The sequence below is a fragment of the Rhea pennata genome, chromosome 7 (genome assembly GCF_028389875.1).
Source record: "Rhea pennata isolate bPtePen1 chromosome 7, bPtePen1.pri, whole genome shotgun sequence".
Classification (NCBI taxonomy): domain Eukaryota; kingdom Metazoa; phylum Chordata; class Aves; order Rheiformes; family Rheidae; genus Rhea; species Rhea pennata.
In genome coordinates this window covers 25,920,973-25,935,039 of record NC_084669.1, presented here as the reverse complement: position 1 = coordinate 25,935,039, position 14,067 = coordinate 25,920,973, and the positions used below count along the sequence as shown (strand labels likewise).

General features: G+C 34.0%; 1 protein-coding gene across 6 annotated transcripts in view; it reads left to right on the top strand.

Moving 5' to 3' along the window:
- The window catches only part of KCNMA1 (potassium calcium-activated channel subfamily M alpha 1), a 510,592-nt gene that overhangs the window by 328,003 nt on the left and 168,522 nt on the right, over positions 1–14,067 (top strand). For all 6 annotated transcript variants that reach the window (XM_062580642.1, XM_062580641.1, XM_062580640.1 and 3 more), the window contains 2 exons: positions 8,242–8,317; positions 13,960–14,035. In XM_062580642.1, the coding sequence (XP_062436626.1) occupies positions 8,242–8,317; positions 13,960–14,035 (152 nt within the window). The remainder of the gene's footprint in view (positions 1–8,241; positions 8,318–13,959; positions 14,036–14,067) is intronic.

Below are 14,067 nucleotides of genomic sequence, written 5' to 3'. Positions count from 1 at the left end.
GTTTATGGCTAAAGATTTTTGTTGTTCTTTGGTACTGTAGAGTTGTCATTAACTGGGATTAGATGAAGGGTTGTTGTGGTTTTTTTGGTTTCATCTGGGATAAATCATGTAAGAGTTGGCTGATTATGTGACCTCTGGCTTCTGCATACCAGCTTTAACTAGCAGACAGATGATGTAAAAATGTCAAAGAAAAAAAAATGTAGTAAAAATGGCCTTTATGTATATGACCTAAATCGACTATGTTCCTTACAAGAGTACCTGTTCAGTCCAAGTGAAGGGCATCACTTCTGTGGGTTTTGGGTTGGCAGATGTGGATCTTTGGTGTATCTGAAAGAAGCTTATGTGCTAATATCCGGATAGAAGATGGCTTTTAAGCTCTGGTACATCAGGGATCAGAGCAGCATCTGCCCTGCCTGCCTGCCTGCTTCTGTGATTTGTGTTTTGTCTATTCACTTGATGGTACTCTTAGTGTTTTTGGGGGGCTGCGTTTTGTATTTGAATTAATTATGTTTGTTTTGTGGTAACAAAAAGGGATTAGATTATATAGAGTTATCTTTTTGGAAATATATAAAAGTAAATTTTGCATTATCCCCTGTCCAGTAAAATAAATCTGCTTCAAAAGAGCAGTTTTGTTAAAGAAAGAACTCTCAACGATCTCTCCACATTGATACTGAATTAGAAAAAAAAAAAAAAAAAAAAAAAAAAAAAGACGGGGAAATATTTGACTCTATTTGCTATTAGTGCATGCTCTGACTGAAGACTGGACCATAATACTTTATACGCTCAGTGTTTCTGAAGTTGAAGATACCTAATCATGATTCCCAGCAAGATTTTAGTCTACCACAACCCTTCTGGGGGCACACGTGCAGAGACTTATAAAAGTACTAGAAGACGTAAAAAGTCTCTTGGAGAATTGTTTCAAAATGGATATCGTGTCAAAGCTGGACATAATGTCCCAGAAAAGGAAGAGCATCATACTTTTCGAAACTCCTTGGTGTCTTGTTATAGGGTCGGCTCCTACTGGGGTAAGGTCCAACTCTAACTTTAAACATTTTTTTTTCAGAACTGTAGTTTGTGATTCTGTCTGGTACTAGTGTTGTTTTTTTCTGCAAAGATACTGTAATTAATTTTTTTGACTTCAAAATAATACTACAGGATTTCATTTGTCTTATAGGAAAAATACCTTCCCAAATTCACAAGATGTAATGTGTCTGTATCTCTAGTACCTCATTAAAAGGATCCAGTGTTCTAAAATCAAATAATCTGTTCTTTACTGCAGTATGGGATGTAATATTCTGCAATAGTGGTGCTATTAGGAAAATGATTTAGGTTATTTTTAGAACCACTGTAATTATTTCAGCAGGTGTAAATGTAAGCTAAAGAAATGTGCAGCAGAGAGGTTTATTAAGGATGGTTTGATACAGTGTTGTTTGCAAGCTATTGGTATACAACCTATGTAGATTATGAACCTGATGCAATTTCAGTCTCCTGAGTCATAGGTTATTTATTTTCCTGTTTGTACATTTGCGTAATACAAATAAGCAGGGAAATGTATCAGAATATTTTGCATTGCTTCCAAGGAAGGACGAGTTCTGTATCTCCTGTCCTGTTTCTTGTCTTCCATGTCAGTGTTGTTGAATTGTTATTTTCAAATTTGTCCCGTTCTGTCCACTCTTGGGAGTGGAATCCCAGATTTCTCTGCTGAGCTATGTGAAAGCATTCAGGACAGAAGGATTTTTCATCCTTAAAGTCATCTGTTCATTACATATGTCTCAGGGAAGGTTAAAACTGATTTCCAAAAGATGGATTCTTGTTTATTTAATCTTCAGTAAAACATATGGTCTCGATCAAATGTAGGGTATCAATAGCCATTGATAAGTCTGTTGAGTAATGAAATCATTCACTGAAAATACCATTCAGTTTATTAAAGTGCTTATTGTATTATTACTCTAGATGCTCAAATAATACAAATATCTTAAAAAGAGTAAAAAGACTATTTGGAAATATTTGGACCAATGCTGCAGTGGTAATTTGATATGTTGTAATAACATGCTGTTAAAAATATTCAGGAAAGAGATTAGTTTAAAAGAATCTGAAGAAACAGCTCAGTTGAAGAGCTTTTAGGTGAATGGTTTGCAAAGAATAGATATGGACTCAAAAATCCCTATGAAATCCCTAGAGATATAGATTAAATTCTTATCCCAATACTTTTGGATACGCTATTGGCAGAAGCAACAACACAGGAAAAGAAAAAAGGGGTCATATATTTTCCTTGATGAGAAATGTGTGATCCTGCAAGCGTGCAAGAAAACTCTGTTCATCTAGATTAACCTGTCTCATGTAGAATGAGAAAATATCCCAACTCCTGTTTCTCTTTTAAGAACAGATAATAGTTTAGTTGTGCTTTTCTCTCTTCCATTTTATAGATGTACAGTTACAAATTTCCTTTGTAACCTATGGGTAATTGCTGCTGTATACTAATCCACTTGAAAGCGTCAATTCAGTAGAAAGACTGCAAAGCAACCTGACAAGCAGGAAAATACCATATTCAAGGAACTTTTAGGACCAAAATGCAGAATGAAGTTTTTTTTTTTTCTCTGTGAACTTCATAGAGAAAACGATTTTCTACTCTTAATTTTAATGCCACTTTCACTTTTCTGTTAGCTTAATGTAACCAAATAACTTGGTACTTACCTTTTGGTAGTTATCTGCCTTTATATGTGCATTATGCAAATAAATATTTTTGAAATAAATAAGACTTTTCTTCAACCCTCCATGTTTGTCTTAATATTTTAAAGGAATCTTGTTTGATAATAATCTAAAAAATCTGTAAATCTCTTCTTTCTATCCTGGGCATAATTTCAGCTCAAAGAAACTAAAGCATACCTTAGTGATTCATTTAGAAGCTGAAGTCTCCTGATGGCCTAATCCTTCCATCACTGTCTATTTTACAGCTCTAAGAAATATAGAATCAAAGGACTGCAAAATTACTGGGAGAGCAGATAATCTTACAGAATTCATTTCTCCCTCCTAGGTGGAAGTTCGTATTTGTGTGCGCATGCTTGAAGTCTATGCTTTTTCCATACTAGTCTGAATATGTGAGGACTGAAACATAGTCTTAGGACTGTCTACTCTTTGGAGGAGACACCATACAAATTCCCAGATGTTATGGCTAAACAGCCGTGGATGACTTAGAACGCTTTCTTTTGCTGCGTCGTCACTGCTGAGTTGAAGGATGAGGAAATGAGAGATGACCAACTGATTGCATCAGTAAACCTTCAAATTAAGCTAGAGCAATTGTAAGAAGAGTTAAATCAGCTTGTATATGTGAGCCTTAAGTGCATGTATCGTTTGAACAAAATGAATTTTAAGTTTGTGTAATTAACCGCAGTGACTTTTTGGACAAGGCTACTATGTTTTAGTACAGTATTATTGTCATAAAACAAAGGAATAGAAATCTTTCATTTCTCTGGCAGTAGTGAGAAGCATAAACATTTACTTTTTTTACTACTTTTTCAAATGACAGAAATTTCAGAACATCCCATTCAGCAGTTCCCTTAATTAATTTAGCAGATAAGATTCCATTAAATGTCAAAATTAGAATGGACTTTACTAGAGTACGTAAGAAATTGACCCTACCTCAACTATTAATTATATTGTTTAACTAAAAATTTGTTTTACATTTATTTCATGTTAAAAGTAATAATTCTTCTGCACATGAATAGAATGCATTCCCATATACTGCTTAGGAAAGAAAGATGCACGCATTCCTATTGGTAGATGTAGAGCTGAGAGAGCTTTGGGAAAATTAGTGGAATTTTTAATAGTATTCCTATTACAGAATTTTTATTACCGTTCCTGATGCATAAACAAGTTGCATAAATTTCTAATCTCAGTGAGTTAGTGGGCCTCAAAGAGAGACTATCATCTTAGCTATAAGTGAGTCAGATTTGATTTGAGAACAGTCATGGAGCATTGCGTTACTCGTTGCCTGCAGTTAATTTTCAGAGGTGAGCCACTCTTTATGGCCTATACCTTTTATCAATAACTCCTAAGTTAGACTCATAAGAAATGAAACCAAGTTAAAAGATTTTGATTTTCTGTGGATTCATAGAAAGCTAACATAAAAACAAACGCTGAAGCATGAATACCTACTGAATAATTTAGGCCATTTTTATTTTGACAGCAGTCTCAGTGCCACAGGCTTATTGATGTGAAGATTACTGTGTCATCAGCTTACAGATGCATATATGATTGCAAGTACACTTTGGCATGTCATTAATACTAACAGCAGAATGAGGTGTTCTTTGGACTTTTCCTCTGGGAAATACTCAGTTCATTCATCATCCCCTTGTGAAGTACAAGATGATACTGATAATCATATTTAAGGGCAAAGTCATTTTGTCTGAGTTTTATGCTTACAGTTTATTCCCAGCAGCTGCTTTTTGCAGTCTACTTGAAGAATAAGGCTGAAGCCTCTGAGTTAACTGCAGTCTCTCAAAATGCACACAATTTACTGTGTAGGGCTGAGAGAGTCAAACACATAGGTATATACAAAGACAGTGCCTCATCTCTTTCACAGTTAGCTTTGAAACATAGCTATTCAGGAATGGGAATTTCCCTTCCTTCTTTGTTTTAATTCAAGCCACACAAGGTCTACAGACAACGTAACCTACTGGGGAGATGTGCACATTGGCACACTGTACCGTGTAATTGCACACCCCCTACTATGCAGAGTTGTTTTGGCTGAGTGACTCTTCACTGTGGTAGCTATGGGGAATAAACATCACATTGATCTCAGGTATAGTGGCTTTCACTTGCAGACAGAAAAATAAACCAACATTTGCATGCTTAACCCTTGGGAGCAAGGTAGTATTGAGTACATGGAAACAGGGTTATTCCAACCATCTGCAGTTCTCACTAGCGTGGTCCCGTCCCTTTATCCTTTTTGTTTGGACCACTTTTCACAGTTCTTTTTTACATTGTTCTAGAATACCTATTTGTTATGAATATTGCTGAATATTTCCTACTTTAAACAGGCTTCTTCTATGATGAACTGTCAGCTTTTCACCCTTGTTTGCAAGCTATCTGCAGTTCTTACCACGGCCAATGCTGAGAATGCTATTCCCAGCCTCAGCTTGTTTCCTCCTGAGCCAGGTTCTCCTCTTCTCTGACGGTACCATCAGTCACTGCCAAATGTATTTTAAAATTCCCAGTTAGCTAGATATTGTACTGAAGGGAATTACAAAACTCAGGTGGGAGCCAGTAGTTTCCTTATTAAATTCAGTAGGCTAACACTCCATCCCGCAGAGGTAGATTGCAGTCCTTGTTCAGCACTTGGGCAGGAGGAGTGACTGTCAGGGCAGACAAAAGTGTTTTCCTTCGGTGTTCTTTCTGCTAATGAATTTTGTTTGATATAATGCCTCGATTTAGCTTGAAAAGAGTATTGAAAATAATTACTGAAAATAATTTTAGTGGACATTGAAAATAATTGAAATTCATCAAGTTTTACAGGCTTATAAGATATATTAACATGAAATGTTTTCAACTCTTTATCTCATGAACATACTTATTTAACAGAGGGCTTTTTAAATAATACAAAATGTATTTTATAATAAATATAAAAATTCGGTATTTCTGGCGTGTCTATTTTTTTCTCCAGAAGCTAGTAAAGCATAAAAATATTTTCTATGAATATGAAGAAATAGCGTAAGATAGAATCATGGTAGTTGTAAAGTTTTGATATCTCATCTAGATTGTCTGCCCTTCTCTAATGCCTTTTCATAGGGTCAGATACCTTGTAATATCTTGGTACTATGAACTGCGTGGGAAAAATATTTATGAAATGCTATATTTCTGCTAGTATGATGGAACTCCCAGAATATTTGCACGATAGGAAATACAGAAAAGCATATAAAACAGCACGGGTAAAGGAACCTAATAACAAAATTGGTCAAGTCTTCAGAAGAGTGGAATACTGAAAGGAGTTTGTATGCCATTGTGATAAGGGTAACTGTAATTTTCTTCTCATTTTATTCTTCATATTTGAACCACATAGAGCAGGTAATACATTGAGATTTTTGAAGATCAAAATTTGACCCTTCCTGTGTCAGAATTGCTTTAGCTATAAAACACAGTCCGATAAGCCAGACAAGATACAGAGGTTAGAAGGTGATTCTATACAGGGCAGTTCTATTTGTAGATCAAATAAGCTGGCTGTCTGCTTGCTTTTTTTAAATGTTAGTTTCTGTAGGAAATTTTTTAAAGTAGTGTAGGCAGTAACAAATGCAGAACTCAATCTGTAATGATTTTCTTGTTCAGTAAAGAATACGTTAAACCCACACTCTCCTTGGTATATCATTTGATGTCTCAGCATTTAAAGTATACTTTAAGCATTGTTAGTGTTTGGAAATAGAGGTTTTATTGTTAAATGTGTTTTTCCTCTTTTTTTTTTTTTTTTTATTATTATTGCAATAGGTAGCAGTCTTCTCATTAACTTCTCCTTAAATGCTATGCAATATATTTGAAATTAGCTATCTTTTCCCCACCAATAATTTCTGAAAAAGTTTCTAGAGAATGGAGTGAGGGAGTTGGCTGGATGTAATGGAACTAAGAAAAGTCAGTTGCTGTCAGACTTTTGTTCCATCCCTGCCCTAGCTACTTCTCCTTTGAAATGGAATAAGTAGGAATTGTGGGAACCACGCAAGTAGAGCAGAGAGATACATCTCTCTGAGAACTATCATCTTAAATATTCAACTTGTATTTGCAAATGGATGTGAAGTTTAGAATTAAGCACCATTTTATTGCTTTTTTTCTAGATATTACATCCACTTTTCAAGTGATTAATCCTGAGTTCCCCAATGAGTCATTAATTAAAAATAAACTTTATATCCATTTAGTACACAGACAGGAGTAATTTTCTACTTTGTTAAGGATACTTATGAGCCTTAACAGGAGTAAAAAACCTTATTTAACAAATTTCCTAGAATATTACAGAAATTAAGCCTTGATTCAACAAGCATCTCACCACATGAGACCATCTCTGCTCATGAAGAGAACTTCCCTGAGATGAGGCAGTTATGTACATATTTAGGTTTGCCAAGATCAGTCTTTACTTAAGTCTCTAGAAATAAAAAGTGTTTTATAGCACTGAAAGTGGGTAAAATAAACATCAAGCAAGAGAATATATGAGATGAAGCTGCCCTGGACCTAAGCCTACTGGTCACAATACCATGTTACACAATTTTTATGTAACTGTTGGCTCGATTCTCTACTAAAAAATACCCTCAAAGCCTTTCATTTAATTTTATAAGCTCTGTATAGGTATAATACACAATGTATCTTTAATCATATGCTGAAGGTTTGCGGCAAAATTATTTACTATCAATGTAAGTATCTTTCAGTAATTTAAGACCTTAATCATTTATGGTATTTTCTCTTGTGCATGCACTATTTCTTCTCCTTCTGTATGTCTGGCTTTGTAGTTGTCTGGGAACTGCTATTCAGGCAACCTGATTTCAACACAAATATGTTGTTTCTTCATAGAAGTCATTATGTCTTTAGTAGCCAGAGTGTAAGCTATTACTATAGTTTTAGCTTGATGGAAAGAATTAGAGCAGATTTGTGATTTTTAAGAGAGAATGGATGGTTCTGGTGTTCTCCTGTCTGAGTTTTTAAAAAGTAGGGAGGGGATAGGGAGCATTACTACAATAAAAGATTTTACGTCATTAAGATTTACCAATTTAATCAGGCATATCCACAGTCTAGCTTATCCAGGCTATCAGATCTCCTGGTCATAATCTGTTATTTTTCACTAAGCAAAGTGGGAGCTTGGAGAAATGAGGAGTTTCAGATCTGTATGCATCTGTGATGGCCTGGGAGAAAACGACATGTGTACTAGCACCACGAACTGAACCTCAGTAAGGTTTTTTCCCCTTAGCTTTCAGTTCATCTGTCTCCTCCCATGACTTCCTACAAAGCCTAAGGCTTTCTGGTAGGGTGCTTCAGCTGTTAAAGAAATAATTTAAAAATAACTTGAAAAAGACCTGGTCAGGATCTTCGAATGATTAAGTATGGAAGAACACTTCAAAGGTATTTGAGATTTTGTATGCTACTTAGGTTGATTTCATTGATCACTGTCCTTGTGAATCAAATGTTGATTTTATAATCTGGATTATTCTGTACTAGAGCTAATTTGCTATTTTTTACCTTTTTTTTTTTTTTTTTTTTTTTTGTATACAGGCTTAAGATTTTTAAGAGCCCTTAGACTGATACAGTTTTCAGAAATTTTGCAGTTTCTGAATATCCTTAAAACAAGGTAAGAGTTTTGCATGACCTTTCCTGCTATTTTGAGTTGTTGCAGTGGTGACAGAACATGAATGACTTAAATCTCTGAGCCTACTAATATATGTTTTTTTCGCAAAAAAACACTTGCTATCTTTTCTTTAAACCTTTTCCTGCTAATGAAAGATTTATCAATTTAAGCATCTTTTTTCATATAATTAGTAGATATTTTACTTGATAGATTTTTACACCTAAAATATCTAAATGAGACTGAGTGGTGAATGAATTACAGAACTCCACATTGATTAAATATTCCTTCTTTCTGCATTATCAGTCAATACTCTGTTGCCTTGGAAAAAAACAGAAATTACAATTTGCTCAACAGAATACAATTAAAAAGCATTTTGAATGGTTGTATTTCAGTCCATCTGAACAGAACATCCTTCTTCACACAGAGAAAACACATTGAAAACTAATTTTACACTCAGCTATCTTTTAATTATGTTCATTGTCATAGCATTCTTTTAAAATAATATTTAAAATATTCTATGTAACTTGCTTGCTTTCACTGAGTATATATGGTATTTATGGAGAAGAAGCAATAGGTGCTGCGATACTTACAAGTACATCACTTTGAACAAAAAAAAAAAAGAACTTTACCATGCCTCACAGTTGCAGAGGTTTTATCTTTTATCACTCCCTAAAATACCTCAGCTGAAGTAATTGAACCTAACTTCCAATATTTATTTTTCAATTACTATGAACTCAGTTCCATTCTAAAATCTTTGCTTTTTCTCCTTACTTCTCCATCATTCTGCAGTTGAAGACATACGTATGAGGGCTTTGTATGCCAGTAACTCCAGTTATTTGCTACATTAAGTAGGAGTTGTGGGCAAATAGATTCTTGAGATGTGTACACACTTGTGGTATACAACTGTTTCCTTCAGCCCTCAACCAGAAAACTATTCTTACTGTAAAACTTTCATATACCTACTAGCTTTGTGATTGAAGGGAACGCAGTTCTTGTCAAGTAAAGAAATTACTGTATGAACATGTAGGAAGGATACAGCCCAGAAGCTTAGAATACTGTCAGTTTGATAAGGAAAGAAAGTAATTTTACAGATGTTTGTACTATCTGAAAAATCTGCATTTCAACACAAAAAATAACCTCACTGTAAGTCAAGATGGTCAGTGGAAGACTCCCACAGACTCGGAGAATTTTGGATAAATGTTTTTTTTTTTTTTAAAAAAGAAAACTTTAGGAGTAGTGGATTTATAAATTTCTAAGTGCAGGAATACTACATTAACCACATTCATATTATTCAAAACTGGCATATTCGAGATTGAGCTGTTTGTTCAAATAGCAGTTGTCTAGTGTCAAAATTTATTCTCAGATTAGATATCATCATTTATGTGAATGTCTAAGCATCCATAAATCCCAAATTCTGATTATTAGAAAGCTTGTAAAGCAGAGCTTGCTTACTTAACTGCCTGTCAGTTTTACTCGACTGATTAACCCCTAGCAGTTTGTCACTGCACTATTTATTTAATTTAAAACCCGTCACTGACTCAAAGTGGTTTTGCATGTCTCTCCTTGTTCCTAGTCCTGCGATAGGCAGACACATCTGCTTTCATGCATATCTTAACTTAATACACTTGAAATGAAGTAAATAATTTGGAATACTATTGATGTCCACAAAGTCTTATTTTGTAAAATTGATGAGTCAAACATAACTACAACATAAGAAAAGCCTTGTTTTTTATTTACTGTCTTATGTGAATTTAACTTCTAAAAAGTGGTGCAACTAACTACAGTGAGAAATTTTCATATTTTCAGCACCTTAAGTATTATCACCAAGCAGACCTACTTAGCATGGATGTTCCATGTGGTGGGTACATGTTTGCTGTTACAGTATCAAAGTAATATTTTGTTGAGAGTTTCTACTTATGTATTATTAATCTTTCTGAGAAAAACATAAAAGCAAGGTGCTGAACAGTTGTGGTTAGAAGACAAACTTTAGCAGCTGTACATGCTGGAGTTAGAACAGTAAAGTTAGTGCCCTCAATAAATTTCTGTTTAATTAAATTAAAATCCACTTCCCTGAATTCTGACAGTGATTTCAATTACATATGGTGGTATTAACCACTCTCTACTTCAAACAATTATTTTGCACTATATGTTTTCAACTAGCTACTTTAAAGTAATAGAGGTGGTTTTGCTTAAGGATGCTTAAAAATTTCTAGCATTAACATATTTTAGCATTTCTTACAATCTACTTTTAAGGTTTTAAATTTTCAACTTTGTTGTTAATTTGTAAATATGAAAAAGAGGATTAATGACAACCTAAGTGGTTGAACTAAAATAGTAATATTCTTATATTGTTATTAGCTCTGAAATGATAGTATAGAAATAGTTAATACTACTTTATTCAAAAATTATGCAAAAAAAGAAGTCCTCTGTTTAAAGTGATATGTGTTCATATGAAAAAAAATATAGAACAAATTCCACTACAGTCATTTCAGTGTACTTTGCATTAATTGTCAGTATCTGAGAAGATGTAAAACTGATGGAATATAAAGAGCACTGATGTGTCTCTTATATTTGGTACCTGAATAGAAGAAGAAATTCTGTCCTCCTCTTCCTCTCCTCTCCCCCCTGCAATGAAAGAAAGGTTTACTGTAACATCTAAATTAAAATTGCTGCTGGAAGTAGTGACTAAGGATTAAAGGAAGAAATCCCATTCACAGGGTGGACAGAAAGACCATTCAAAACAACAGAATCCAAAGAAGCTAAACACTTAACAAATAGAGACGGTGAGAAGACTAGTGTCTTCTAGTTTCTAGTTCTTCTAGAAGTGTGGGGATGTTAGATAATTATTAGAATGTCTGCAGAATTATTAATTCTATTTGAAAAGAACCTTTAAGGTAAAGCAAAGGTTTACAACGGCCTATAAAAAGCTTATACAAAAGATCTATTTGTTTTCTGAATTCAAAATAAAGTACATCTTATTCAGAATATTTTTTCCTGTATTTTAGGAAATAGAATAGAATGTGCAATGTTCGATTGAAAATTTCTCTCCTACCCTTTGCTGTTTTCTAATACATTTCAGCAAAACTGTAGGGGCTTAGGCAGGGCTCACAGTAAGGGATTTTGCACAGATGTTGGAAAGAGCTTAAAGAGCATGAAAATGTTTGTGACTAATCCTTCATCTATATTTAGACTCTGGCAGAAATACAAGGGTGTTTCATAGAGGACAGAAAAGGTGCAATTTTTAATACACCTCCAAAAATAAAATGTTCCAAATAAGTCATGTAAATAGTCAATTGTTAATGACTGCTGTCATTTACTTATATTATAGTGATAGATGACCAGATGATACTTTATTGCATCAGGAGTTTCTTCTGTCCTAAACTGAAGTGTAGGATGATATTCAGCCTTTTGTAATGGAGCTTAGCATCCACATGAATGCTAACATTTTGTTTAATCTAAGAATTTATGGGCTATGTTTTAGTGCCATCACCAACAAAATATGCATGTTAATCAACCATAACTTTAGAAAGAGAGAAATAGGAAATATGTCTTAATGTGCATCAACATTAATTAATTGCAAAACTTGAGATTCGACGTCTTAATTTTGAGTACAGCAATTATTACAGACAAATTAACATTACCCTTTCCTAGTCACCACAGATGCCCATTTCATTAACTGTAACTCTTAAAACACCTCTTTTTTTAATGGAACTGATGTCTGGTTGACTTTCCAAGATCATTTCTCAACTTTTAGAAATTTATATACCTTTATTGTCCTCAAAGTAATTATGAACAGAAGTATTAATTTAGTTATATTAGTGTAAAACTACTACTACTGAGAGTTTTTTCCAGTTTTAACTTTTGTTTTTTCCATAATCAGATTGTTTAGTATATTCGTGCAGAGTCATAAGATATCTTGTCTAAACATTTTGAAATATGTAGTATGAAATAAACCAACACTTCTATCTAATTGAGGGTGTAAGTTAATTCTCTGCCTCTCACATAAGAGGGCCTATAGCTGTTTTTGAAGTTCATACATGAGTACGTGCTTTACTAGATTAGATTTCTAGTCTTCAGATCTTGTCATAATTAAACTTTTTGCTTTGTGAGTAAAGGTAGAGGGTTTGTATGGGACCAGTAAAAAGAATGAACTTGAATATTGATACTCCTTAGTGTTTAGGTCCACTAAATGAAATTCTTTTCCTGGAGCAACTTAGCAGCTTTGTAGATGTGTGCATATATTTTTTATACATATAAAAGTACATAATATAGATGTTTCTATATTATTATTCTATAATAATATATTTATAAATATATATAATGTTTTATATATAAACACAGTTTATATATCTCTATATAAAATATATGTACACACACCTGTGTATATCATAAATATATCTTTCCTGTACTTCAATACTGAAAGCTAATTTGTGGTTGAGTACAGTTCAAATTGCTGTGCTCATTTTGTACACACCTTGCACTATACTTTATGCAGAATGCCTCTGCACACACTTACACAGCAGAGTTTGGGGGGTATTATAGCACAGATGGACATGGTTATGTTAATTCTAATTCAAAGGTTGAAACTTCGCTGGTTTGGGGGGCGAGAGCAATGAAGGGGTGGTGGCATGGTGTGCAGCACAGAGTAGCGTCAGGCTTCCAGAGACTCTGTATTTATACCTTCATGAAAAAAACACGCCTATACAAGCGCTGTTATTCATGTCACATTGGTGGAAGCTAATAGGAGTGTCCTGATCTGATGATGATCTCATCTTTATTTGCTACATAGGTACATCCATTGATCCTTAGGGTCTCCCAGTGTGTGTCTTCTTGCAGGATTCAAGCTTTGAATCACCTACAGGGATTTCGGTACCTTGGCTACTGAAGCTGTAATGTGACATTTCTTGAGGAAACTATTTTGCTTAATCTGATTTGCATGAAAATTGCACTTCAGTCTTCTCTTTTAGAGCATGTTGCTTTAGGAATAATTGCAATTTTTCTAAGGCATCATGCTTTCTCAGAAATGTGCTCTTTAAAGAAAACCAGATCAATTTTCAGTATAGTTCCAAGAATGGATAAGATCATTCAGACATCGGTAATCTAGACTTCAGTTCCTTGTAATTTGTTTAACATCCTTGTTAGCTTTTCCAATTTTACTGATTTTTGTAAGGACACACTAAACAAGCTTTACTTATACCTCTTCTGCAATTCTTAAGTATAGCATTTTCCCACTGAAGTCAGAGTTAAGGGAACTCATAGGAAATCAAATTCTTTATGAAAAGAATAAAGAAGAACTTTATTTCTATTATTTATTTCTACTTATTTGATTATGAGTACAAATGCAGTTTATATTTCCATTTGTAAGCTTCTTTCTGCTCTCAGATGCATGGGAACTTTTCTAGATTGCTGCTTTGGTAGCTCTTTCAAGGTATTTATATTATGCAAATACAAACTGTGTAAATATAAAATCATACATATTTTGCATAGGCCTTAGATTATGCTTTCTTATGGATCCATCTCCAATTCAGAAATCGTCATCAGGCTCTTTTCAGTTGTGTAGAGACGCATGTTAAAAATGTGTAATACATCAGTGATGACTAGAGAATCTGGTGTATGTTCCCCCCTCTTTATCTTTTTTCTTACAGTAATTCCATCAAGCTAGTGAATCTGTGCTCTATATTTATCAGCACATGGCTGACAGCAGCTGGCTTCATACATTTGGTAAGTATAGTTGAAAATATTGTACTGTTTTT